The 27,420-nt window shown below is 45.4% G+C and overlaps 1 protein-coding gene across 2 annotated transcripts in view; it reads left to right on the top strand.

The window, feature by feature from the left end:
* Nucleotides 1-27,420, top strand: part of STAB1 (stabilin 1) — a 64,919-nt gene that overhangs the window by 16,233 nt on the left and 21,266 nt on the right. For both annotated transcript variants that reach the window (XM_075761898.1, XM_075761897.1), the window contains exons 12-36: nt 1,341-1,432; nt 3,026-3,148; nt 4,456-4,602; nt 5,308-5,370; nt 6,325-6,438; nt 6,832-6,885; nt 8,144-8,224; nt 8,525-8,683; nt 9,582-9,644; nt 11,005-11,106; nt 11,985-12,071; nt 12,432-12,543; nt 13,066-13,249; nt 13,511-13,604; nt 14,512-14,670; nt 15,569-15,664; nt 16,055-16,150; nt 16,756-16,803; nt 24,074-24,204; nt 24,600-24,711; nt 24,935-25,012; nt 25,395-25,496; nt 25,990-26,097; nt 26,609-26,740; nt 26,936-27,064. In XM_075761898.1, the coding sequence (XP_075618013.1) occupies nt 1,341-1,432; nt 3,026-3,148; nt 4,456-4,602; nt 5,308-5,370; nt 6,325-6,438; nt 6,832-6,885; nt 8,144-8,224; nt 8,525-8,683; nt 9,582-9,644; nt 11,005-11,106; nt 11,985-12,071; nt 12,432-12,543; nt 13,066-13,249; nt 13,511-13,604; nt 14,512-14,670; nt 15,569-15,664; nt 16,055-16,150; nt 16,756-16,803; nt 24,074-24,204; nt 24,600-24,711; nt 24,935-25,012; nt 25,395-25,496; nt 25,990-26,097; nt 26,609-26,740; nt 26,936-27,064 (2,666 nt within the window). The remainder of the gene's footprint in view (nt 1-1,340; nt 1,433-3,025; nt 3,149-4,455; nt 4,603-5,307; nt 5,371-6,324; nt 6,439-6,831; nt 6,886-8,143; nt 8,225-8,524; nt 8,684-9,581; nt 9,645-11,004; nt 11,107-11,984; nt 12,072-12,431; nt 12,544-13,065; nt 13,250-13,510; nt 13,605-14,511; nt 14,671-15,568; nt 15,665-16,054; nt 16,151-16,755; nt 16,804-24,073; nt 24,205-24,599; nt 24,712-24,934; nt 25,013-25,394; nt 25,497-25,989; nt 26,098-26,608; nt 26,741-26,935; nt 27,065-27,420) is intronic.

Here is a 27,420-nt window from a genome sequence, read left to right as displayed (position 1 = left end):
CAAACATGGGGACAAGAGTGTGTCAGAAAAGGCTGAAAGCCTTTCAGCATAATAAACATGTTTCACAGAGTATGACCATGGGCTGCAAAATTAAACACATCACATCTTTGAACTCCTCTTACCAGTTCTGGATTGTGAATTGAGGAGACTGTTGCAGAGAGCACTATGGATGAATATTAGGTATTTTACAGTCCTGGTAAAGGACGTACCATATCTGCAGAAGAAGGAAAACGTGCCTTGGGGGTGTGATTCAGATCCGTTTGTATCAAACCACTGGTGTGCCTCTACCTGCAGTATCTATGTTGAAGGCTCAGAAATCTTTCAGCTGTTGCTGAGTTTTCTAGCGGTGATGCTTGAGGCTGGTGTGCCATGGGTCCTTTACTTAGTAGAACATCTACTAATCCCTTAAACAGCCTCCTTGCCAACACATACATGTGAGTGGCTATTATAGAGATGAAAAGGCTTTGTTCTATGCCCCATGGTACTTTCTGAGTGAGGAATTGCTTTGCAAAGTGTAGAAGACTGTTTTAGAACCCGTGTACTGCAAGTGTGGGAAGTGATATCCACAAACGTTAATTTTTGCCTCACTAATCAAAGAAAGAATGAGAACCCTTTAGCTCATGTCAAAGCATACTTAAGTTAGATACCTTCTCCAACTCATCCTCTGCACAGTCTTCTCTATCTCCACTAACTTGACAGGAGCATAGAGATAGGGATCAAAATGCAGCTTAGCTTTTATGAATACCCCTCCCTGCTACATATCAGTGTTGCCAAAACTATTTTTTTGCATATGTTTTCCATAATGATTTGTGCTATGGGCAACTCTGCACTCCTCACTCCTGTGCAGTGGGACTTAATGCCTAATGACCTTTGTTGATGTGGACTTTGTTGATGGGCCATTGATGATTGAGTGAAGACTGACAACTGTGGGTTCATAGCAGCTTCTCAGGAAGTATTTAGTCTCAATAAATCCTGATGACACCCAAAAATTAATTGTTTTGAGGGGAAGACAGAGGACATTTGGTGCAAGAATAAGGTAGTAAACATGTGGGAATGGAATTATTATGAATATTCTGCAAATTTCAGCAGGGATGCAAAGTGGGCCAAAGTCACCAGCAATCCTTCAGAAATCTTGTCGGCAAGTGCTTAAAACTAATAGCAACCAAGCTGGGCTGTGATAGCAATACCAAACTCCTTCTGGTTCCCTGTAAACAAGCACTAGTTATTTACATCAGGCCAAAAATGTGTAGATTGAATTGTGCTGTTAACAAGAGGAATAATTATTGCTGGAGTTAATCCATATGCCAAGTAACTACTTCATGTTGCCACTCTTTTTACAGCTTCTGGTTGCTCAGTGTTGCTGTCTAAATACGGGCCTTTCACAGTCTTTGTACCATCCCTTCTTCCGATTCATGATAGAATGGAATTTAACGTAAGTTTTCTTGGTTTTAGCAAATTTTTCCTGTCTTAGGATTCTTTCCTGCCTGAGTTCTGCAGCCTGTAAAAACTGATTGACACATGAGAAAGGAACTTTGGAAGGCAGTATTTATAGAAACAATCTCTTGGGAAGACTGTTCATTGTCTGGTTATATTGCAGTCTCATAGAGGATGTTACATCCCTCACATTATTTTTAAAACCTCTATCTCTCTCTTCAATATTGACAGAGTTTGTTTTTAATGTCAGGAAGTGTTAAGTTTTTCTGGCCATTCTTCATTTAAAGCTTGGACCTCCTGTGTGTGACTATTCTCAAAACTGTAGGTGGCTTTTCAGTACCTGAGGGTCAGGTTTTCAAAAGAGACTGAGATTTGCATGAAAATATTGGATTTTGGGCCTATGGCCCTAGGTGTGGGTATAATGTCAACTTCTTGAGAAGAGTTCATTTTATTAATGGGGACAGCAAGGATGACAGGGCTGGAGAAAATGACTATGGGAGCCAGGAGAAGAGTTTAAGAATTCTAGGCTTCAGCAAGTAGGTCCTGCAGGTCATATTATTATTTTATTTATTTTTTAATTAAATTGTATTCATTTGCAGTAGTTTTTGCACAATTAAGACCACAACCAAGCTATCCATCATTAGGATGAGAAGGTATATAAACCATTTCCCCAGGACAGAGCTAAAAATCAGTACATGAGCTACAAATGCAGCTCATGCAGTAGGGATTTTAATTGCGTGCTAGGCAAGATGCCTGTTGCGTTTCAGGTGGCAGCTAGCTTACAGCTAGTGCTCAGATATGAGAAGGTAAACGTCTTAAAAATAACTTGGACCAACCCCATTTGAACATTACATTTCCCTCTGGTTTAGAAATATCATTCCTTTGCTTGATAGGAAGGCTACCTATGCAGCAGCAGTAACTCCCATAGAGTCTGGGAGCAACTCCTAACCTACAAATGCCAGGGACATTAGCTGGCTCCTACTACCTTGTTGGGCAGCAGTTTCCACTAAAACAAGTCAGGCCCTGTGCCTAGGTCATCATGGTAACCTCTGGATTCATAGAAGATACATCAGGAAAGACCCCTGAGTTACCTAGTCTACCTGTTCCCACAAGGGTCAGTTCCACCTAAATCAGTATTGACAGAGGGTTGTCCAAAAAAACACCAGTGATGGAAAGCCCAGAAAAGAAAGGAAGAAACTAAATGTAAATTCAGCAGCTTAGACCACCTACATGGTCCAACATAAACAAAGATTGTGTATGGGGAGCTTCAGAAAGTTTTATAATATGGAGCGTGCAAGGATAGTTTTTAAATTGTCCCAGTCCAATAGGTTCCTATTTAGGGGATTCCTCTAAAGTCACTTGCAGTTTAATCAGTCTCCCTGTGTTTGAATGTGTACACAAACAGAAGCAAAAGATTTGCCACAGTGCTACTCCAGTGAACTAAAACAAAGAGGGAAGATCAATCTTGTATGCTAAGAATTTCTCTGTGTGTGTTAGCTGGGAGAAAGGTAATGTTATGGCTCTTTCAGTAAATGAGGTTTTTGAAAGAACATGTCATTTATCTTCTTTATGCGGTCTTTATTCCCCAAAGGATACCACTGCTGAGCATTTGTGCCGAATGCACATTGTTCCTGGTCTGCATTTGGGAGAAGACATGGTAAAAGCCAAGACGCTGTGGACTTTGTCAGGACATAAACTAACATTCAGTACCCAGGTAAAGGATCTGCTGAACTGAAGTCCTGGACTCCTGCTTTCATGTAGGACAGACTGAAGCTTGACTGTAGTTTCCTCGGTGCACTTTCTTAACCAGAAAACCTTTTTCTCTAATTAGCCTGTCTGCGATCAGAACAGCAAACTCCTTTGTGGAGTCCAAAGCAAGGTGATTTAAGACCAGACACCCTAAGCAACCGCTTTTCCTGTCTTGTAGACAACCAATTAGCCAGAATCTGACTCCTAAGCTTGTGAATGGTCTTTCCTTGCTCTGTATATGTATTCTGGAGAAGAGACCTTTACCTACACCATTAGCAGCTACAATATGCATGTGGCTGACCTGGAAGAAGTAGCAAAGTCTCTCTTCAGACAGAATACTTCTCCTTGGAGACTGTGTGCTTGGACACAGCCACATGCTGAATATCTTCTCTTGCAATTTCCCTTTTCCTCTCTTTCTATTTTATTTTTCTTAGTCGTCCTAGCAAAGAGTTTTTCATCATTATTTTCTGATATGGAAGGCTTTTTTTCTCTTTTCCCTTTTTCAGTTGACTCATATTTTCCAGCATTCACTGTTCTCTCTCCATCCTGCACTTTTCCTGCACGCATGCTCACAGCTGGCCAAGGGAGAGCCGTATGTTTCCTCTCTGAGGATCCAGCCTTGGCCTTTAGGTCTAGGTCGTAATACATGCACCCTGCATGCATCAAAAGGACAAAGCCATATTTGGAGCCAGGGAATCTGAACTGAGCTTGTCAATGCTGCTTTTAAATTTCTTTCCTGTTTCTTTACTCATGAGTCTTTTGATCAGGGAAGTCTGCCCTCCCCTTTCTTTGTTTCAGCCAGAATCCTCAGTGATGTGAACTGAAGTTCAGGGCAGGGAGGAGCAGTTCAAGAAATGCACGTGGTGAAATGAAAAGCACAGGGAAGTTGTGCTTGCCTGAACTTGGATTATGGCTGCAGCACCAATACCTTGATGCTTAGTTTGTAGGTCACCTTTGGAAGACCTCCATATGCCCAGCTTCCGTGTATGGTTGTATACAATAGGGAAACACCATACATGTGCCTGATAATTCAGTGATCCTGACTGGTTTGACTTTGTTATGAAAACTCCTTGTTGGCATTACGAGCCAATAAAAATTGCAGTCAAAGCTGCTGCTTCAACACCCCTTAAATTTACTTTTTCCAGCATAACTCTGGTTGTGCCTTCACCTTGCTGACCCATAGGCAGAGAGCACTGAAGGGAGCAATGATTTATAGATCTATCATGATACCACAGATATATCACAAGTAAATAACCTCCTATTATTATCCAGGCATACATGAAATCGTTTCGATATCAAGACCTGCCGGGGGAACTGTACAATGTTTTGCAATCGAACCTACCAGCAGCCAATGGCGTCATGCATATCGTTAGTGCCCTAAGGAAAAAAACCGGCCCTGACAACCTCAGAAACCCACAGGTACACAGACATTCGTATTTCTTCTGTTTATGGGACAGCAGAATAACCACTTTAAAAAAATATCTATTTTCATCATTAAACTTCCAAATCAGTGAGGCTTTTTTAATGTGAAAAGGCTACTTACTTATTTTGATTTTGGTGCCTGATAAGGTCTGTTAGGCACTATTATATCAGCATGCCATTAAAAGTAGCTAATAGCACTGCATAAGCCAGATAGAGACCTCACAATGATGCTTTTACAGTGCTTTGATGAGTAGAATGTTCTACTTTCATGAGTAAATCATTCCCTTCATAGTAGATGGGCTCTTTTTCAGTTGTATCTTACATATCTTAGAGGATAAATACTGAAATATTTTATTCACATAAAAATCAAATGAAGATTTTCTTTGATAGGTCTGTACTGCATTTTGAAATTATAATCAAAAAGTTGTATTTGCGTTAACAATATGCAAAATGAGGACAAGTAATCATAGGACTTTAGCATTTTGAAGTCATGTTCTGAATTTAAGACACTGGTCAGGGGTTTCGGGTTCAATTTCTGCTAAGCACTTTTCATTTGAGGATAATGGACTCCTTATCCTCAAATCTAAAGATGTAGATCTTTACATGCAAACCACGAACATAAACTGGCCAAGGGCATTCCAGTATGTGCTCAGACCTCGCTTCAGCCCCAGCCAGTTTTTGCCTTTTTGTATCTTCTTGCAGAAAACCATTGGTGAGATCCTTGCTTCAATGGAGATCTTCAGTAGATTTGAAACTATACTGGAGGTAAGCATGTTTGTGTCTGCCCCAGGAAAGTGTGGCATTGCTGCTGTTGCCAAGCCTGCTGCTATTTTTGTGGGATTTTTGAATAACATTTAAATACATCTCAGTGGTTTGGATTTCTTTCTGGATGCTTTTTTCTGTGTAATTTCTTGTGTATTTTGTGTAAGCAAATGTAATGGGAAAGATCAGAGTTGTCACATCTATAGGGGATCTGGCACAAGCAGCAAGCATACATGCCTCTTTCCCATCTGCTTCCCCACCTCCCCTTCCCCTCTCCCATGGACAGTATGTTCTCCAAAGCATATTTGGTTCTTGACCACTGGCAGGACAAAGAGTGAAAGTTTCATGACTGCCCATGCCAAGCTAGATTGTAGCTACCTGGTTTTGGGGTGTAAATCTGTAAATAAAAGCAGTCCTCAGGTTAAAAACCCTTGAGGCTACTGCCCAGGATTCATTTAGTTAGTATTTTCACTAGGGGCAGACTGATTTTCCTTTTACTTCCATCAGAGTCATCTGGATCTGCCCTAGCATTGCTCACAACAGTCTTGGCCTGCCTTTTTTCTGCTCTGTGGTTGGTAGTTGCTTACAAAATTCATTAATTGCAATTGTGATTATAGACTTGATTATTTTTCTTCTCTTCAGGCAAAAAAGATACCATTTTAGTCTCTGTATATGTACTTGTGTGTTTAAAGCACGCAGGGAGTATTAGCCCAGTACTTCCTTGTTCTTATCAGCTGCATTCACATCAGTGGCTTCATTGTCCAAGCTATGTTTTTGTGGCATTTATGCCTCTGCTATTTTACATACCTATTCTTGGTGTCCACTTGCTTCTTGTATACGTTTGCTTTTCAATAGCTCTGCCTCTATTGGATTGCTCAGTTTCCTCTCCTTTCCTGATAGACCCCCCCTCACTAACTCATGTTAGATCTACGATGAAATCTTTTATTGTTTTTGCAGAACTGTGGCCTGCCTGCAATACTGGATGGACCAGGTCCCTTTACTGTATTTGTACCCAGCAATGATGGTGTGGATAAGTTGAGAGATGGAAGGCTCATTTATCTTTTCACAGAGGTTAGAGCTCACAGTACTTTAAGACATCCTGAGCTAACTGTGTTGCAGTAGGGTGTGCTGGAAAGGCTTGTGCAATGTATCTGATCATTGCTGAAAGTTGGTCTTCCTGGAGAAGGCAGTGTCTCTGTTTCCGTAATGCTTTGGGAGAGAAGTGAATGCTGGTGGAACCTGCAATGAGAAATATGGTTAGCCAGATTGTTTAAATCTGATATTTGCCTTTCTTTCCTCACCCCAGCTTTGGGTAGGGGAAGATGAAGGAACTTATTCACCAAGTGAATTCACTGCTATAGTACATTGGCATTGTCAGTCATTGGTTAAAAAAAATGTAGTTGCCTCCTCTTACTTCTGAGCATTGAAGGGGTATCTCATTTTTATGTTCTCTTCTTTCCTTAGGGCAAAAATAAGCTTCAGGAACTTGTGAAACATCATATCTATGCTTCAGCAGCGGTAAGGCAGCTCTAATTCTAGATAATTGGGGTCCTTCGCCCAGCATGTTATCAACGGTGGTGTTTGGCATTGAGGTTGAAGTGTCGATGACTTCAACTGCAACTTCTTGGACTTCCCTAGGAGTAGTAGAGATGTGATTCAGGAAAATGCTCTCTTGTTGTCACTTTAATTTGCTAAACTGTTAATTAGGAGTGTACCTTAATTATGAACTCTCCAGCCTACAGTTTCCCTGAAACACTAATAGCAGCAACACAAAAGTTATAGCCAAGTGAAGAACTGGTCCAAACTCCCTGCTCCTTTTCCTCTCTCCCTGGGCTCCACTTGTGGCTAAAGTTAGAGATGGAGAAGTGGTGCGAGTGAGCCTGGGATCTGACCTGGTACTGCCAATTCTTGCACCAACATTGCTGTGTACTATAATGGCAGGGTGAATAAAGTCAATACAGTGCATCAACAAGACATTTTCCCTTCTACAATAAACCAGAGAAATGTTTAAAGTTAGACACAAAACCTCTGGGGGAAGTGAATACTCAAGCATTATGGTACAATGTCATGTCCTTCATTAATAATATCAATATTATTCCCATTCTTTACTGAGAAGCAAATATCAGTCCTTGTCATTTTCCTAATTCCAATAGAGAAAATGAGCAACACTTTGTCAAAACAGCAAAACATATTTTTGCTTGCAATTGAAGAGTGATAACATGGTAATAAGCTGAGCTACTTTTTAATAACACATTGGACACCAAAGTAACAACTGTGTTGGTTCTCAGAACTTCTCACTTCTCAGACCATTAACTTTCTCAGTACCGTAGCTGAGATTTACATTTTTTCTGCCTTTAGAAATAAGCTTATTTATTAAGTCAAAATATGTTCTGTATTATGCTTCTGGCTGAGCTTTCATTGTTTATTGAATATGTTCTGGAAAATCCCCTTATTAGTCTGACCCTATTTGCAGCTGTATTAGTAAAAGAGACTGTTAGTGAGACTTATTTCAGCTGTGCTGGACTCTTACACAAGGAATGAAACCCGAGGCTGCCGCCGCCGGCACCACTGTGTTTGTGCTATTGCAAACAATTCACACAAAGTCCTGGATTTCCCTCTGACCGATTGCTTGTGTTTAAGGTATTTCATGAAATGTAAATGTTGGTCCAGTCTCCTTTAGGAAGTTTTTTAAGTGGCTAGAATCATGGAAGGATTCTGTAAGCTGTACTGAAATGATGCTGCTTTTTCATGGTACTGTCCCCTTGTGCTATTTCAGGTGACTGTAGAGAAACTGATGATCATGCCACACATTGTTACTATGGCTAACCAGATACTTACCATCAACATCAGTGAAGATGTAAGTATGAATCAAAACCCTTTTGGTCAAACCCTCCTGTGCTAGGAGAAAGTCTGGATGTGGTTCTGAACAATGCGGTTTCAGCCCATCTCTGCCTCCTCCTCTGCTTAAAAAACTAGACTTAAATGAGGTCATTGACTTAGTTTGCTTCTTATCCAACCTGTGACTCCACTACAAGGCTTGATGATTTGTGCAGTTGCACTTGATGTTGTGTACCGTCTGCTTCCTGCATTTGCTTTATGTAGTTGATAGAGTTTAATGGGCTAAAACACAGATAAATTATTTGTGTTTCTGCCTCAGGGAAGAATTCTGATGGATGAATCAGGGATTCCCTTAAACATGCGAGACATTGTGGCGTCAAATGGTATTATTCATACCTTGGATGGCATCTTCATCCCTCCCTCAATAATTCCCATTTTGCCTCACAGATGCAATGAAGAGCAACATAAAATTGTGCTGGTAAGTCAGCTTCTCCCATTCTCACACTAGTGGTTGTTGTAGACCCCACACTCGCCTGGAGGGACAAAAGCAGGCTGTGTAAATTGTATTTGGGAAATGTATTCTCTCTGAGGGGTCCTCTGATGTGAACTTAGGCAGTATCAGCACTGTCAGTATTTCTTCTGCTGGCACTTGGCACTGCTTTGCTGGCAATCAGCAAATGTTCCTTGCAGGTGGTTGTTCTTTCCTTGCACCCGTCCTACCTTTGATTCAGAAGTACATTTGCCTTTTCATAAGGCCTTATACAATCTTCTTCACATAATAATTGCTAACTCAGCTGACAATGCTTTGTTCTCATCGTTGTCAGCATTGGTGTTCTGTAGTCTGGACGGAAAGCAGTCATTCAGTAGCAGGAGTTACAAATGCTGTGTGATATTCTCACCTGAATAGTTTTGTATACCTTATTTTAGGTGCTTGGTCTCCAGTTTGATCATTGGTAGGTTACTGAAGGAAGAAGATGAGGCTCTGAGTAGGCAAGAAGTACCTGATTTGGAGAGACACAGTTAATCCCAAGTGGCCAGAGGGTCCACATAACTTGCTGATTTAGTGAGGCCTGCTGCATGGATGCCCAAAGTGTTTTCCAGCAGACCTGCATGTTTGGTGGCTGATAGACTCACAGGGTGGAGACAGACCCCATCTTGCAGTCAGGTGCAAGCATCTCCTCGGGACAAAGGAGTCATTTTATTTAAGTAGTAAACTTACCCCCTTTTGGAGTATAGAAACTCCCTCCTAGGTATGTTTCTGATACATGTCATGATGTTTTGGATATATACTGGGAGCAGTAGCTCTGTAGCATTCTTGGCATGGGAAATTGGTTCCTTTGAGAAGATTAAGTTTTCCCCTTTTGTTTTCTTAACAGGGCTCTTGTGTGGATTGTGAGGCCCTCAACAACAGCATTTGCCCACCGGGCAGCAGAGAAATGGTAAATATTTGTGGTTGGTTTGGTAGTTTGTTCTTTGCACGATGACATATAGATACACTGGTAGTTTCTAACGCAAGCCACTTTCAAATAAGTAGAGAGCAGGAAAGGCAACCAGTAGAGAGGCTTGTTAGAGGATACGTACTCCCCACATATCTGTGTTCTGTGATCCCAGACTGTCACCCACTAACTGTTTTGTGCTATTTCTTATTCTGAAGTCTGTTTGCTGAATCAATGGAGAGAGCTGTGAGACAGTCTGGGCTAAATGCAATTGTCGACTTGCAGATTTAGCGCTTCTGCTGTGCCTCAGGCAGAGCTTTCCTGCTCTACATGCTGAGTCTGCCAGCTCCTCCAGACTGCTAGAACCAAGCCTGATCCCACTAGTACCATCCAGTACTACCACTGCCTGTATCATGGCCGGAGAATCACAACAAGCTTTCTGCACTGTGGAGGACGAGAAACAATTTGTTCTTGGCCTGTGCTCCCTGTTGATTCAGAGATGAGCAGAACTAGCTGAAGGTGGAGTAAGGAGGAGACTGTGTGCTGGTGTTTGAGTTATCCCACACTGAGTTTAGCAGAACAGCAAGTTCCAGGAAATCTTCATGTGAAGGCCAGGCCCAAGATGTTGTTTGTGAAAGCCAGAAAGGTGTTTGCCACTGTTAACTGTTGGGTTTCTTCTGAGAGATCTCATTTTCAGGAGAACTTGCTGATGCAGTCTCAGCATGAATGTCTGAAGTAGAGCTCTGCAAAATTGCTAGTCACTCGTTTTCCTCTCTGACTGAGGCAGGTGAAGCCAGAATCATCTGGGGCCCAATTCTGCCTGTGTCTAACTCCATGGCAGGTCACTGAGCATTGTTCCAAAATTATTTGCAGTCCTTTCCCCTCTCTCTCACTCTGTCAGTCTCACCTCCCTCCCTCTTTTTCCTTCCCTCCCTCTGTCCCTCCCTCCCTCATTCTCTCTCTTACCCTCTGCCCCACTCTCTTTCCCTCCTGCCTTCCCCCCGCTTCTCTTTCCTTCCCTCTTTCTTATCCTCTATTTCTACCCCCCCGGCCCTTTTCTCCCCCTTGTCTCCTCTCCCTCCCTTCCTTCCCCTCTCTCCCTACCTGTCCCCCTACTCTCTCCCTTATCATAGACACTATTATTAGAACAAAAGGGCAGCACCTTGGCTCAGACTTGGGGACTGCTGGGAGCAAGAGGAAGCCACCATGTGCCTTCTTTCATGATCAGCATGCCGTAGGGGTATCTTGTTCACCCTGGCTCCTCTATGAACTTCCTCAGCTCAGAGACAGGCATAGTTGCTCTCTGCAGCAAAAAGAGCAGAGGGGAAGGTTACAGTGCTGATGACTTGTTTTATTTGTGCAGGAACCAACGCTCTTACCAAAAGAATGTGTCTACATTCATGATCCACAAGGCCTGAATGTCCTGAAGAAGGGGTGCGCCAGGTACTGCAATCAAACTGTCACGGTGAGTGTGATGGAAGACCACATTCCCTTTGAAAGGAGCTCAGCTTTGCTCTTCCTCATTCATCAGGAAGAGCTCTGACTCCTTGAGCTGAGAGAGGGCTGGATGAGAGCAAAAGGAAAGTTGTCCTGTGCAAAGGGCTGTCCCCAGAACCATCACATGAACTGGCTATCTGCTTTTTCTTTGGCAAACAGAGAGAACACAGGGTCCCAGCCTGCTGCAAATGTTAGAAAGCAGTTCAGTTAAACCTGAGTACAATAAATAAACAAAATAAAGCACACCAGTTGCGACCAGCCAAGCTGGAGGAAGCATGGAACAAGTGGTGCAGTGTTAGCTGTGGCACGTTTTCCCTGAGAGTGCCCTGGTTTCAGCATTTCTCCCAAAGGAAGCTGAGCACAGGGAAAGCGCTGTAAGCTGTGAAGTGATTGCATCCTGTTTATGAAACATTGTCAGATGGTTCGGGAAAGTCGCTCTTAGTGAGTTTATGGACCTCACATTTGTCTGCAGCTCCTGAGCTCTCACAGTGCCAACTAGATAGAATGATTTGTGAGTGTCTGCTATAGGATATAGTAGGAGTGAGTGGTCCAGCACTATTAAAGAAATAAAAGCTCATAGAAAACATGGACCCTATTCACTGAAATCAGAGAGAGAGCAAAAAATAGTGATTTATTCTGAGAAGAATAGGTTGGGAGCAGAAAGAGGGGTATTGTTGAAAAATTATTTAAGTGCAGCAGCTCTTAGAAACACAGATGCCAAATGAGACAGTCCGTTTCAGTCCATGACGGGGAGAAGTACCAGAATTTCAGAATTGTGAGGGCGAGAGGACTCCAGGCAATTTGTGTTTATCACATCATACTTTACTGATTTTGCTTTTGTTTCAGAAACCTGGATGCTGCAAAGGATTCTTTGGTCCAGACTGCATGCCGTGCCCAGGGGGATTTTCCAGTCCGTGTTATGGCCGGGGAAATGTAAGTATTGAATATCCTGCTGTGTTGCAATGAGCAGTTGAGACAGGGTGGTTAGAGAGTGTAGTTGTACAATTCAGAGTTTTTGCTCCAGGGCTAAGCTTTCAGTGGTGGCAGCAGAAGATCCAGGGAGAATGGCATGTATTCATCAGAGGGTTTTCTGTCTTGAGCTCTAATGTGAATCATGTCATGGCTGTTGGGGACAGCTCTGGCTGTGTGGAAGTTTGTATTACTACCACCATTCTTCAAAGTCCTGGGTTTTACTGCAAGTGTCAAAGTGCCTTTGATAGATATTAACACATTAGCTTTGCCTACATTCCTTGAGTTTCAGTCACTTTGGTTTTCTTTTTCTTTTCCTTCCAGTGCAGCGATGGCATAGAAGGGAATGGCAACTGTCACTGCTTTGAAGGTTTCAAAGGAATAGCCTGCCACATCTGTTCAAACCCCAACAAGCATGGCGAGAACTGTGACCAAGGTTGGTAATTCTGATGGAGAGACTAGAGGAATATGTGGCGCAAAGATACAGTGCAGGTTCATGTATCCTGGATTCCCTTCTGGCAAGACCAGCGTCACAAAGAAGTGACGGACATGTCATCATGGGTATCCCTTCAAACAACAGTGGAGAAAACATGGCTGGTATGACATTGGTGATGGGGGTCTTGGAAGCATCAGCCAAATGTAGGTGTGGGACTTTGATTTAGATCTCTCCTGCTAGGAAGGAAAGGACAGTTGACAAGAACCTTGAGCTTGATAGCCTAAATTTGAGCCTGTCCTTACAGCCCATAAAAAACATGGACCCAGGCAGTCACAGGATCTGTTCCCTGGCCAGGTTTTGAGTTCTGATGCATGTGTCTCAGCAGATGTCCCTCTGTCAAGAACAAATGGGATGATCATTTGGTGTCACAAGAGGTTGTGAAGGACAGTTGGGAATCTACTAATCCGCTGTGGTGGATTCTGCACTTTGGTAGTTACTGATCTTACTCCATGTACTTGACAGATTGTGGCTGCATCCATGGTGTCTGTGACAACAGGCCTGGCAGTGGCGGTGTGTGTCAGTCCTGGTCCTGTAAGGAAGGCTATACCGGGAAATTCTGTGACAAGACATCCAAGAACTGTGGCCCGACTGGGCTGTCCCAGTACTGCCACCAGAACGCTGTCTGCAGCCTCAATGACACAGCAAGGTCAGTCTTTCTGGCATGGACATTCAGGTGGGCACATTGTCATTGTACAGGCACACAGCAGCTGTGAGGCTGCCAACCCCCTAATTGTGTATATACATCTGTGTACTTGTTGCACAGGATTGTTTGAGCAATGCAGCCAACCTGCTAGAAATCAAAGTCAGGTTCTTGCTCGCTTGAGAGGCTCAAACTGCCTTTTTGCTCTCTGCTGGCTTTCAGAAGGGGCTGCTCTATCTGTGTCCCTTTTGTGCTTATACGTTTAAGGTGCATCTGCATGGATGGATACGAAGGGGATGGGTTTTCCTGCCAGCCCATCGACCTGTGCAGTCAGCCAGAACGAGGAGGCTGTTCGCAGAATGTAAGTAGGGTCAGACTGTCGAAGCGTGGAGAAGCAGCTCCTATCAATAGAGCAGGGATCCAGGGCTCTTAGGACTGTTACAGATTTTTGCGTGCTGACTTTTCCTGGCTGTAAGATGGGATGGAGTAACAGATACCTTGACGCAGTTGTCAGAAGGATGTCAATCATTTGGTGCCAAACTATGACACCCTAGAGAAGGTTTGATTGGTCTGCACGGATATTTTGGCAGCCACAGAGATTAACTGCACAGATAAGTTTTGTTTTGTACTGATTTTCCCCTCAAGCTCTTCTAATGTGTATTAGTTTCTCTGTTGCTGTGTTCAAGCTGTAGCTTAGCTGTAAGCTCCAGCTCATATTTCTTGTAACCGTCAACACTACATAGTGATCCCTAGTAAAGAACTGTGGTACTTTACGACAGAAATGACTGCCAAATGGTCTGACCTCATCATAATTTAGACCCCTTAGTGAGAGGAACACATTGTGCCATGTAGAAGGAAATAGGATGGCACTGGGTACAAAGTTGGTCGTTCCTGAGAGGGATCTGTCCTCCATCATTGATTCCATCCCACATGTCCAGGCAGGAGATTGTGCTCCTCTTCTTCAGGGAATATTTCTTCTGTAATGGAAGAGCTTTTCAGGATGGTAAGGAATGCCCTGGGAGTTCTGAGCCACCCTAGACACAAGTGGCTGTCTCTCTGAAAATGCAAAATGTTTCCAGAATTACTTTATTGTAAAGTTGTCTAGGACTTTTCCAGAGAAGATTCTTCCACCCCCCCAGTGCTGGCATCAGAGTTGATCATTCAGAAACTTTCCTTAGTCTATCGAAGGAGATCTGTTGCTGTATTTGCACCACACTCCCTCCCTTCTTCTGCTGACTGTAATTCTTTTTCTCACCCTTCTCCTGGAGGCCCTGTGCACCAGTACAGGCCCCGGCACTGCCACCTGCCAGTGCAACACAGGCTGGACTGGGGACGGAAAGGCCTGTGTGGCTATAGACAACTGCATGCTGGAGAGCAGAGGGAACTGTCACATCAACGCCGACTGCGTTTATATCGGCCCTGGCCAGGTATGATCAATGCTATTCAGTCTGATGGTGGACTTAACATTTCCTAAGCCGCTCTGAGATTGCCAGAAGTAGAAACTGGGCTGGTCAGCAGCAAAGCCTGCTTGTCTGCTGACAGAAACACTGGCTGCAGCTAAAACCACACAGTGTGCTTGTGTGATGTGAGATGCACTGATGTGTTTGAGGCTGCTGCTCTACGCTGAAACTTTTATGCAGCAAAGGAAAGAGACTATGCTCCATAATATGGATCGGCATAAGGCATCAGTTGCTGTGACTCCCTTGTTGCCAGATCACAGCATTGTCTCTGGGCAATGCTAAAATACACAGAAAAGAATGTGCAGCTGTTCAGATAGTCCATGGAGGGAGCTGGGCTGGCAGTCGGGCATCTTGAGATAGGAGGAAGGCACGCAGGAGAGGTGGCTTCTCAGGGTGCTGCTTCTCAAAGTGCTTCTCCCCACTGAGCCAGGGGAGCATTGAACAATGTGCTGAGAAAAGGTGCCAAATCTTTAGCGATTTTAGTCAGGCGAGATGTGCCAGTGCTCTCCTAACTATCTTAAAAGCAGGAAGCTTTGAAATTAACCCCTCTTCTCCCATTCACTAAGTCTGTGTCATTCCCTGAAAAGCTGGAAATAAAGATGGAAACCATCCTCTTAAAGTGACCCTCCCACAGCCAAGCAGTGCAAGGGATCAGTGCTCTTGAGTAATCGGGCAGCATGTGTGCTGTGATAGAGGATGATGCCTTGCTGAGGAAATAGCTCCACATTTCTAGGTCTTGAGGGACTGGGAAGAAAACTGGGGAAAAATTAATTAAGAGTAGGTTTTGCTGCCTTAGGCCTTTTTTTGGGTAGCAAATGAGGATGCTCTGATAGGTCTATAAAATTGAAATGTCTCTTTCTTGCAGAGCGAGTGTGTCTGCAAGAGGGGTTATGCTGGTGATGGCCACAACTGTGATGCAATCAACCCATGCCTAATGGACAACGGTGGCTGCCATGACTTGGTGAGTAGCTGAAGTGCTGTCCCAAGGCTGGCGTGGCAGTGGAGGTTCCTCTGCTCCTTGACAGAGGTTTTTCAGCTACGGCATAGGGAGAATTGCAAGCATTTACGTTACGTCATCTTATTGGCATACCACTGAGGTGTTATAAAGATTTAATCTCTGATTTACCCAGGCAGATCCTCTGATTTTTGTGAGTTCACACAACCAAAACCATCACCTAGGCTTTGCTGCATGAGGTATAAATTCAGTGCCACCATAAAGGCAACAGGAGGAAGGTGCTTCTGTGTGCTCCTCTAGCCCAGGCCATGGGAGGCCAGAATTCAATTCATAGATAGGTGTAACACTGCATAACCCGTGTTTGCTCTCTAATTTCTTCTTTCCTTGTATTTTCAGGCTACGTGTGTACCTCTTGGAGGAGGAGAGAGATCCTGCGCTTGCCCTCAAGGCCACATGGGGGATGGCATAACATGCTATGGGGACATTCTAAAAGTGAGTAAAAAGTAAATGTCTGAGGTTTTCTTGACAGTGAAGTGAAATGGCTCTGCTCTTACTTTCCTTTTCTGTTACCTTAGTTGACTCTTCTCCCAGCACCAGCCTGACAGCACAGCACATGTGTGTGCCCACACAGAGATAGAACTGATGCCAAGGCCAACGTGTTTGTGAAACCATTGGCAATAATTTCTAAGCTGCTTCACCCCTGTCTGTCCTGTGCAATGAGTCATCTTTTTTTTGTTGTTGTTTGAAAAGTTTTTCAGGTCAGAGCTGATAGGCCCATTTTCTGTCATTAGAAATATCAAAGGCCATTGTGGATTCAATCCCTGTCCCTGGTAAACATGAGCAATTGCAGATGAATTAAAAAGAGTTTGTTTATTTTGGAATATATTTTTCTGAATGGCTGGAGTGTGGTTTTAGGAGTGCCCATCCCTCCCCATGATACACAGTGCCTGTAATGGCTGTAAGGTGAGAGAGGAATGTCTAAGTCACTATTGCCAGATTTGATATTGCAAAGGTCTCCTTTCCCTACCCCTGGGTCTCCCAGCTCTGCAACCCCAGTGCTCAGCAGGGGTAACCCTTCTCTTGTTTCTATTTGAAAGGAGTTGGCCAGGAATTCCCACTTTGCAGGTTTCTACGACTGGCTTAAGGTAAGAACAACCATGGGATGCCTGCATGGTTAAGTTGGGTAGAAGTAAAGTCTCTATGAATACTGCTGCTAGAGAAAGAGCAACTCCATTTATCTTTTTCATTAGAGAAAAACAAAACAACAGCAAAGGAGAAATCATTACAAAGCAGACATGTAGAAAAGCCTGGAGTTTGTGATAGAATGAGGGTTGTGAGTGTGTTTTGGGGGCCTTGTTTCTAGCACTGGAGGAAGCTGGGGCTGTGTTACACTTAATTTTCATGGTTGTATCATGTGTAACTCCTGTCCATCATAAAATAGCACAGAAGGGAAAGAAAAAGGGGCAGCATTATAATAGCTATTTTTCAGAAAAGCATGCTTTGAGAAGTTAGACTGTATGTTTGTTCCTTTTCTTTACTGCTTCCCTGTCTCTGGTGCAGCAATAACAGAGACACTCTGCAGACTGCAGCAAGTCTGTGGAAGCATGCTATGATGTACAGCATGTAATTGAACTTTAGCTTACCTGCCCTGCTGCGTACATTGCTCTTGCCAGGCGTAATCATGGTCCCTCCCCCAAAACCGATTGACGTGGTTTAGCCCCAGCCGCTCGCTCACCCCTCCCCCGGCGGGATGGGGAGGAGAACGGAAAAACAACGGCAAAGCCTCGAGGGTTGGGATAAGGGCAGTTTACTGGGACAGCAAGGGAGAGGGAGAACAATCAACAACAGTGCTGATAACAGATAGTAACAATGGTGATAACAGAGAACGATTTTACCGATCCGACGACCGACCGACCGGACGCTCGACCCGTCCCGGAGCCACGCCGACACGCCGAACCCGCCCCTCCCCGCCTGGCCCCCTTTTATGGGGAGCATGATGTCACATGGTATGGAATAGCCCCCGGCCAGCTTGGCTCACCTGTCCTGGCTCCTTGGGAAATTAACTCTATCCTTGCCAGAACCAGGACATTATCCACCCCTTATTCCATACCATCTACGTCATGCCCAGATTATTTTACAGAACTCATTGCCTTACTCTATGGGCTATTGCTCTAAAATGTCTGTCGAGTTCATTTAGTCCAGGGTTCTGGGTTCCATCTGCCATTACAGTCTCTCAGAGCAGGAGCAATGGTGCGTGCAGCTGGATTGTTGCACGCTGCATCCGGAGTCTTCACAGCCGGTGTATCTGGTATGGTCCATGCTCACAGTCTGGATGCCAAAGATGTGATTTTTCGATGAAGTTTCTGGGCACCAGTTGAAGGCAGTTCTAGTTCCATCATCGTGGCACTTTGCTCAGTTTCAAAGTCCATCCTTCATTAGTTTTGGGTGATTCTTATGGTCATACCATTGACACAGTATATCGCTATTAATATCATGCAATTTAATTTATTGGCTATTTTCACCCAAAATCAAATCCCCTTGGGGTACACACCGGACTTCCCCATCTTTTCTCATCACCCACCAAGTGCACCCTGGTCCCTGAGCAAAAGCAATCCCGCAGATGGGCTTGCCTTTGCTTGAAGCAGGGATAACCCAAACTGTTTTACCCAACATATTTTTCATGTGCACTACAGGAACTTTATCTCCTTCTACTGGGCGTGGGAATTTTGACTGGGCAGGGCCAGCTCGATTGGCAGATCCCCTAGTGTTAACTAACCAGGTGGCCTTTGCTAAATGCGTATCCCAGTGTTTGAGAGTCCCACCACCCATTGCCCTCAGGGTGGTTTTTAGCAGCCCATTACACCTTTCAACTTTCCCAGAGGCTGGCGCATGATAGGGGATGTGATACACCCACTCAATACCATGCTCTTTGGCCCAGGTGTCTATGAGGTTGTTCCGAAAATGAGTCCCGTTGTCTGACTCAATTCTCTCTGGGGTGCCATGTCGCCACAGGACTTGCTTTTCAAGACCCAGAATAGTGTTCCGGGCAGTGGCACGGGGCACAGGATATGTTTCTAGCCACCCAGTGGTTGCTTCCACCATTGTGAGGACATAACGCTTGCCTTGGCGGGTTTGTGGGAGCGTGATGTAGTCGATTTGCCATGCTTCCCCATATTTATATTTCAGCCATCGGCCTCCATACCACAGAGGCTTTACCCGCTTGGCTTGCTTGATTGCAGCGCATGTTTCACATTGATGGATGACCTGTGAGATGGCGTCCATGCTCAAGTCCACCCCTCGATCACGGGCCCATCTATATGTCGCATCTCTTCCTTGATGACCTGAAGTGTCATGGGCCCACCGAGCTAGAAATAATTCACCCTTACGCTGCCAGTCCAAATCCACCTGAGCCACTTCAATCTTGGCAGCCTGATCTACCTGCTGGTTGTTCTGATGTTCCTCAGTGGCCCGACTCTTGGGTACGTGGGCATCTACATGACGTACCTTTACAATCAGCTTCTCTAGCCGGGCAGCAATATCTTGCCACAGTGGGGCAGCCCAGATGGGTTTGCCTCTACGCTGCCAGTTGCTCCGCTTCCACTGCTGTAACCACCCCCACAGGGCATTGGCCACCATCCATGAGTCAGTGTAGAGGTACAGCGTTGGCCACTTTTCTCTTTCAGCAATATCTAAAGCCAGCTGGATGGCTTTCACCTCTGCAAACTGGCTCGATTCACCTTCTCCTTCAGCAGCTTCTGCAACTCGCCGTGTAGGACTCCATACAGCGGCCTTCCACCTTCGATGCTTTCCCACAATGCGACAGGACCCATCAGTGAAGAGGGCATATGGTTTCTCATCTTCTGGTAGTTTATTATACGGTGGGGCTTCTTCAGCACGTGACACCTCCTCCTCTGGCGACATTCCGAAATCTTTCCCTTCTGGCCAGTCTGTGATCACTTCCAGAATCCCTGGACGATTGGGGCTTCCTATTCTAGCCCGTTGTGTGATCAGCGCAACCCACTTACTCCACGTAGCATCGGTTGCATGATGTGTAGAAGGAGCCCTCTCTTTGAACATCCAACCCAGCACTGGGAGTCGGGGTGCCAAGAGGAGCTGTGCTTCAGTGCCAATCACCTCTGAAGCAGCTCGAACCCCTTCGTAGGCTGCCAATATCTCCTTTTCTGTTGGAGTGTAGCGGGCCTCGGATCCTCTATATCCCCGGCTCCAAAACCCCAGAGGTCGACCTCGAGTCTCCCCTGGTGCTTTCTGCCAGAGACTCCAGGTAGGGCCATTCTCCCCGGCTGCGGTGTACAGCACATTTTTTACATCTGGTCCTGCCCGGACTGGCCCAAGAGCTACAGCATGAACTATTTCTTGTTTAATCTGTTCGAAAGCTTGTCGTTGCTCAGGGCCCCATTTAAAATCATTCTTCTTCCGGGTTACATGGTAGAGAGGGCTTACTATCAAACTGTAATTCGGAATGTGCATTCGCCAGAAACCCACAACACCTAAGAAGGCCTGTGTCTCCTTTTTGTTGGTTGGTGGGGACATGGCTGCTATTTTGTTGATAATATCCATTGGGATTTGACGCCGCCCATCATGCCACCTTATTCCTAAAAATTGGATTTCCTGCGCAGGCCCCTTCACCTTACTTCGTTTTATGGCAAAGCCAGCCTGCAGCAGGATTTGGATTATTTTCTTCCCTTTCTCAGAAACTTCCTCTGCTGAGTTGCCCCATACAATGATGTCATCAATGTATTGCAGGTGCTCTGGGGCTTCACCCTTTTCCAGTGCAGTCTGGATCAGTCCATGGCAAATTGTGGGGCTGTGTTTCCACCCCTGGGGCAGTCGATTCCAGGTGTACTGGACGCCCCTCCAAGTGAAGGCAAACTGCGGCCTGCACTCTGCTGCCAAAGGGATCGAGAAAAATGCATTAGCTATATCAATTGTGGCATACCATTTGGCTGCCTTTGACTCCAGTTCATATTGAAGTTCCAGCATATCCGGCACAGCAGCACTCATGGGCGGTGTGACTTCATTCAGGCCACGATAGTCTACCGTCAGCCTCCACTCGCCATTGGATTTCCGCACTGGCCATATGGGACTGTTAAAGGGTGAGTGGGTTCTGCTGATCACTCCCTGACCCTCCAGTTGATGAATTAGCTTGTGGATGGGAACCAGGGAGTCTCTGTTGGTGCGGTATTGCCGCCGGTGCACAGTTGTAGTAGCAATCGGCACCTGTTGCTCTTCAACCTTCAGCAACCCTACAACAGAAGGGTCCTCCGAGAGACCAGGCAAACTAGACAATGGTTCAATTTCCTCCGCTTCTAAGGCAGCTATTCCAAAAGCCCACCTGTAACCTTTTGGGTCTTTGAAATACCCTTTCCGGAGGTAGTCTATGCCCAGGATGCATGGAGCCTCTGGCCCAGTCACAATGGGGTGCTTTTGCCACTCATTCCCAGTTAGACTTACTTCAGCCTCCAACAGAGTCAACTGTTGGGATCCCCCCGTCACACCAGAAATAGATATTGGTTCCACCCCTTCATAGTTCGATGGCATTAGGGTACACTGTGCACCCGTGTCCACTAGGGCCTTGTACTCTTGTGGGTTCGATGTGCCAGGCCATCGGATCCACACAGTCCAATAAACCCTATTGTCCCTTTCCTCCACCTGGCTGGAGGCAGGGCCCCTCTAGTCCTGCTCGTCATAGTCACTACTCACGTCTTGCAAAAAGGACTTAGAGGTCCCTTCAAGAGGATCAGAAGTGCGATCTGGCCTTTCACTTGGTCTGGGGGGCTGCCCGGTGGAAACTGGAGCAGCATTCTTTCTGGAAGAGTCCCTTCTTACAGCTGTCTTGCCTTGTAGCTCATGTACGCGTGCCCGCAGGGTTGAGGTGGGCTTCCCATCCCATTTCCTCATGTCTTCTCCATGGTCACGCAGGAAAAACCACAGGATACCTCGTGGTGTGTATGCTCTATATCCCCTCTCTGGAGCAGAAAAACGCTTACTCCTAACAGCTGAAATGCGGGTCTGTACAGGTGGGGAGTAAGATATATCCTCTTTGAGTTGCCGGACATCCTGAGACAGTTTCTCCACAGCCGAGACTAGGGAGGAGGAAAGGCTCTCTTCATACTGCCGGAGTCGGCCAGCCACTTCGTCCACCGTGGGTGCCTCTTCACTTTTCCAGTCGATTACTGCCAGTGAGTTGGCGTACGAAGATGGTGCACTTCGCACAAATTTTCGCCACATGGGTCGGGTACAGTGGACTTCATCAGGGTCTGTGGGCAACTGTGCATTGTCCGGATCATAATAAACCATCTCCCGCACAGCTAATTCCCTCAGATATTGAATACCTCTCTCCATAGTGGTCCACTTGCCTGGCCGACATACGACATCTTCACTGAAAGGATACCTTTCCCTCACACTTGACAGGAGGCGCCTCCAGAGGCTAAGGGCCTGTGCCTTCTTCCCAATTGCTTTGTCAATGCCCCCTTCCCTAGACAAGGATCCTATCTGCTTGGCCTCCCTGCCCTCCAGTTCCAGGCTACTGGCCCCATTATCCCAGCAGCGGAGCAGCCAGGTAATAATATGCTCCCCTGGAAGGCGGCTGAAATCTTTCCGCATATCTCGCAGCTCACTCAGGGACAGGGATCGAGTAATCACTTCTGGTTCTGGCTCCTCTTCTTGTTCTCGTGATGGCCCTGGTTCATCATCATCTTTCACTAAGCGAACTGATTTCCTTGTGTATTTCTTTTTGTGTATAGGGGCAACTGATACTGGTGTGGGTTGATCTTTTGGCTCGACTACAGTGCCTGTTGCGGGGGTTTGGGTAGCTGCAGTGCCTGTCGCAGGGGTTTGGGTAGCTGCAGTGCCTGTCGCAGGGGCCTGGGCAGCTGCAGTGCCTGTGGGTCCGCTCTCTCCCTCTGGATGGTGCTGTCTACTATCCAGCAGTGTTTGATAGATTGTGGCCAGGGCCCAGCACAGCGCAGTAAGTTGTGTCTCCTTAGAATCCCCACAGCATTTTCCTTTCAAATATTCTACCATTTTATCAGGGTCTTGCAATTGTTCAGGAGTGAAGCTCCAAACCATTGGGGGTGAAAAGGTCTCTAGATACCCACCCATACTCTCCCACATGCCATGCCAGCCCTGACCATTCAGCCTTGGGGAAGATCCCTGGGTGGTACTCTTGAAAAGATTTTTGCTAACCCTGAACAGGAGTGGGAAAGCATTCAGGAGACCTAGCAATAGGAATATAATGGCCTGAACATTCCAAGGGTATTCAAAATACTCAAAAATTGTTGTAACCAACCAAAAGGGAAAAGAGGAGGTGAAAGAGTGGGAGAAGGTATCCCCCCCTGTCTTCCCCATAGATTGGGTCCAATTATTAATCAATTCTGAAAGATATTGACCGAGGTACGGGCCTGACCTAAATGCTACATACACATACCAGCTCAGACCCATGACTGTCAATGATATCTTATCATAAGTCATTATCACACAATATAACAACATGAGAACACGAACCCCTCTTCCAGAGGTGATAAACAGCACCGCAGGGATTGCATAGAGTAAACATGGGTTTACAAAACAGAGCCATGTGAGCAAACAGAACATCATTATAACCAGTGACTGTTTCAATAACATCATAAATGCTTTTAACAACTTTGTTTTAACACACTTGGGTCAGACTTGCCGTTATCACAACCCCTCGAGCCCCACGTTGGGCGCCAAAAAGGACTGACGTGGTTTAGCCCCAGCCGCTCGCTCACCCCTCCCCCGGCGGGATGGGGAGGAGAACGGAAAAACAACGGCAAAGCCTCGAGGGTTGGGATAAGGGCAGTTTACTGGGACAGCAAGGGAGAGGGAGAACAATCAACAACAGTGCTGATAACAGATAGTAACAATGGTGATAACAGAGAACGATTTTACCGATCCGACGACCGACCGACCGGACGCTCGACCCGTCCCGGAGCCACGCCGACACGCCGAACCCGCCCCTCCCCGCCTGGCCCCCTTTTATGGGGAGCATGATGTCACATGGTATGGAATAGCCCCCGGCCAGCTTGGCTCACCTGTCCTGGCTCCTTGGGAAATTAACTCTATCCTTGCCAGAACCAGGACACCGATGTTGAGCGTTCAGAAAGAATTTATGGATATGATTGAATGGGTTCGAAGAGTAATTGAAGTACAAAAGTAGGGCTTAAAGCATCAGGTTTTTCCTTGGCAAACAGGTGTCAACTGTTTTGGCTAAACCATCTGTGGCATTCATTGATTGCCAACAGCATTTACCTGCCACGCGCAGGAGACTCTGTTGTGCTGCTGGAGCATATAGGCGGGATGACTGTTGATTATGTTTGCAGTGTAGATGTGGCATTGGCATGTCTTATTTGTTCATTTTTGTGCTTTGGACAACAGAAATCTCTCTTCAGCATCCCAGCAGGAACCAATGTCACTCTCCTGGTGCCATCGGAGGCAGCTATCAAAAACTTGAGCAAGACAGAGAAAGATTTCTGGTTGACCCCCTACATGCTGCCATTTTTAGTTAGGTATGAGGAGACTTCTGCCTTTGCTTTTTATTGCCAAACAACAGTAACAAAGCCATAAGCTGGATTTCTGCTTGTACAAGACCAATAAAAAGTTATCTTGAGATAAATGTAGAAGTGAGATTAAATATCTATCAGGCAAAGAATTTAGTAGGCATTTAAAACATAACAGACCACAGGCTATGGGAAGTGGCTTTATTTTTCATGTATTTGCTGAGAGACATTTTCCCTGCCGTGTAGATGCAGATGGCATCAGTATAAGTAATTCCCTCCATGATTCTCTCCACATGCTTAACTACTTCGTGTGAGAGAGATAAATGTTGGGTGGTATGGTGTTTTCTCCCTGTTATTACAAACAGTGCCCTAATATTTTCTTTACCTGCCTTTATTCCCTTCAGGGCCCACTTTCTTGAAGGCATCTTCACTGGTGAAAAGCTCAAAAAGTATGACAGGCCAGAATTACCCACCCTCAACCCACAGACCAGATGGCAGATAAACACCAACAGCAGCGTAAGGGTTTCTTACAGAATGCACATATACCAGGATCAAATTAAACTGCTTAAGAGCTGCTCTATCCAGTGAGGAGCCTGGATGGGACTCTCATACCCTCAAACTCAGACATCTTTTAAAAATTGTACCCAGATCAATCATGTGCAACCTTGAACAAACAATATATTTGTTTTGAACTTGCTTGGCAATTTCTAATCCTTTTGCTTCTCCCATACTTTTGCAGATATTAACCATCCAGAATGCGAGCATAGTTGTCAGCGACATCCCTGCCAGCAACGGCATTATTCATGTCCTCAGTAAGGTACGTCGGTACGTGTGATACTGGGAAATGCTGCAGTTGTAGCAGCAGGTTTGTGTTGCAGCATCTGTGAATGGGCCAAGGAGAATTACACGTCTGGACAGTTAGGAAGGAATATAATGGCAAAAATATATTTGCTTATCACAAGGTCCTGACAGATGTTTCCTGTGCCAGCAGTGTTTAATGTTTAAAATATTTGTCTCTGGGATCAGCGGGAGGGGAGTTCCTCTTCTCTTGGCTGACGGAAGAAGAGTTAAGACTATTACAGAATTGTGTAAAATAAGGCCATTTCTAATTACCTTTCTTGCAAGCAGGGCAGGAGTGTAGTGTCACTTCCCCCAGAGCCCCTCGCCCAACCTTACTTATGAACTCACTTTTTCTGCAGGTGTTGTTGCCACCTTTAGGAGATATCCCACCAAGTCCTCCAGGTCTGCAGGAACAGCTTGAGACTGTTGCCTCGTTCAGTACATTCAAAGACTTGCTACAGGTAAGCAGTTGACGTGAGCATTGTTGTGGTTGTCAGAACTGTCTTTTGAGCAAGCACACAACTTACCCTCCACTGGTGGGCCAAAATTTGGACTGGCTGGTGAGAAAAGAGAGACCACTTGTTTCCTATCACTCCAGAGTGTTCTTCTAGGAAAGCTCTTTTGAGCAGCCAAAGGGTTATATACCTGCGGGTTAGATCTCTGTATCATTGGTATGTTATTACAGTGGAAGAAGACCTGTCTACTGCAGGTGCTCTCATGCTTGTACAGGACAGAGGAACCTAGAGGAAAAGGAAGGCTTGTTCATAATCAAAAAGCTGCACTTATGTTAGCCCAGGAGGGAGGAGCAAGGAATTAGATGTGTGTGACTGAGTAGAAGTTATATATCCCATTTCCAAGCATTTCCTCTAGCGTTCTTGCCTTTGTAACCTATGTGGTTTTGTTTTTATTGAGTACAAGTATAATTGCTAATGGTACTGTTTCGACATTTTTTAGCAATATCAGCTCATTGGAAAAATTGAGTCCTCTGAAAAATATACAGTTTTTGTTCCTGGAAATAATTCCATCGAGGAGTACTGCCATGCTGCCAATGTGACACAGTTGGTAAGCTCACTGCTTGCTTACAGTTTGAATATATATGGTGGTAAGTGCAGGGACATGTACACTGTCAGATCATAAACTTGAGTTCAGTGGATTTGAGCATGGAGAGAGAAGCATATCTGATGCTAAAATCTAGGAGAAATGTGGCAGAGAAAAATGAGAGGGTTTCCTGGGGTGTTGCAGTGGGATCTGAAAAGAATATTTGGACTCCAGATGCAAATTTCTGAGTAGATTTGAATGTGGATAGTTGCCACAAAATGTTCCCCTTTCTGGTTGGCTGCAGCATATCTGTGGCAATTTTGAACCCTTTGAAAGGTTCCAAAAAACATTTATGACTTCATCCAGTTACAGAGTCATCAGGTGTGATCAGTCATCTGTGATAGGGCATTACTAAGCATTGTGGGCTTAATTAGCTGCTACAGATTGCTCAGGAACTCTTCTCATGCCATACCTTTGACTGAATTGTAGTCTAAGAAGTCAAGAGTCCTAACGTTTGGGTTTTTTGTGGATTTAGGATAATGAGACAGTGCAGTACCACATTGTACTGGGAGAGAAGCTCTTGCCTGCGGACTTGAGAAGTGGAATCCATAAGAACAGCATGTTAGGGCTCTCCTACTGGCTAATGTTTTATCAGAACAGCACCCAGGTAAGGAGGGAAGACTGTTCTGCCACTTGAGGATCTGGCTAGACCTATCACTGTCTAAGACTGGTGGCTGGATACACCCATGTCTGTTTTGGACACCCTTACAGTTTGTGTGCTGTGGCTGTCTGACAGCTGTCAAGCAATCCATGCAAAAGGAGTTGAAGGTTGTCGTCTCAGCCATTTCCTTCTCCTTTGCAGAAGTTTGTCAATAATATTCCTTTGGATGGAAAATTTCTTGAGACGAAGAATGGCATGTTGATCGGGGTTTCACAGGTCCTCCAGATACAGAAGAATCGTTGCACTGCCAATACCACCACCATACAAAAGGTAATGATGATTGCCAAGGAGCCGACCACCGTTTCACAGGGTTTCTCCACCTGCTGAACCAAACTGATGAATAGCAGAAGACCTACCTTGTCTCTTCCATATGGATGTGACAGTAGCTTGTGATCTGACCCCAGAGGAGCCTCATGTGAAATGGGACATCATGGAGATGATGTCTTGGCACTTCCTAGCCTCCGACTCTGTACTTCTAATGCAGCAGATCTGCAGCTCTGGCGCTGTATGTAGCTCCCGTGCCAATCACGTTCAGTTCACTTGCCGGGACTCTCTCATAGTACCAACCATGGGGCAGGCTGGTGCAGGGTCTGCCAGATACTCAGCTGTACAAGGAGAATCCAGCC

The sequence above is a fragment of the Balearica regulorum genome, chromosome 10 (genome assembly GCF_011004875.1).
Source record: "Balearica regulorum gibbericeps isolate bBalReg1 chromosome 10, bBalReg1.pri, whole genome shotgun sequence".
Taxonomy (NCBI): domain Eukaryota; kingdom Metazoa; phylum Chordata; class Aves; order Gruiformes; family Gruidae; genus Balearica; species Balearica regulorum.
This window is presented reverse-complemented; position numbering and strand designations above follow the sequence as displayed.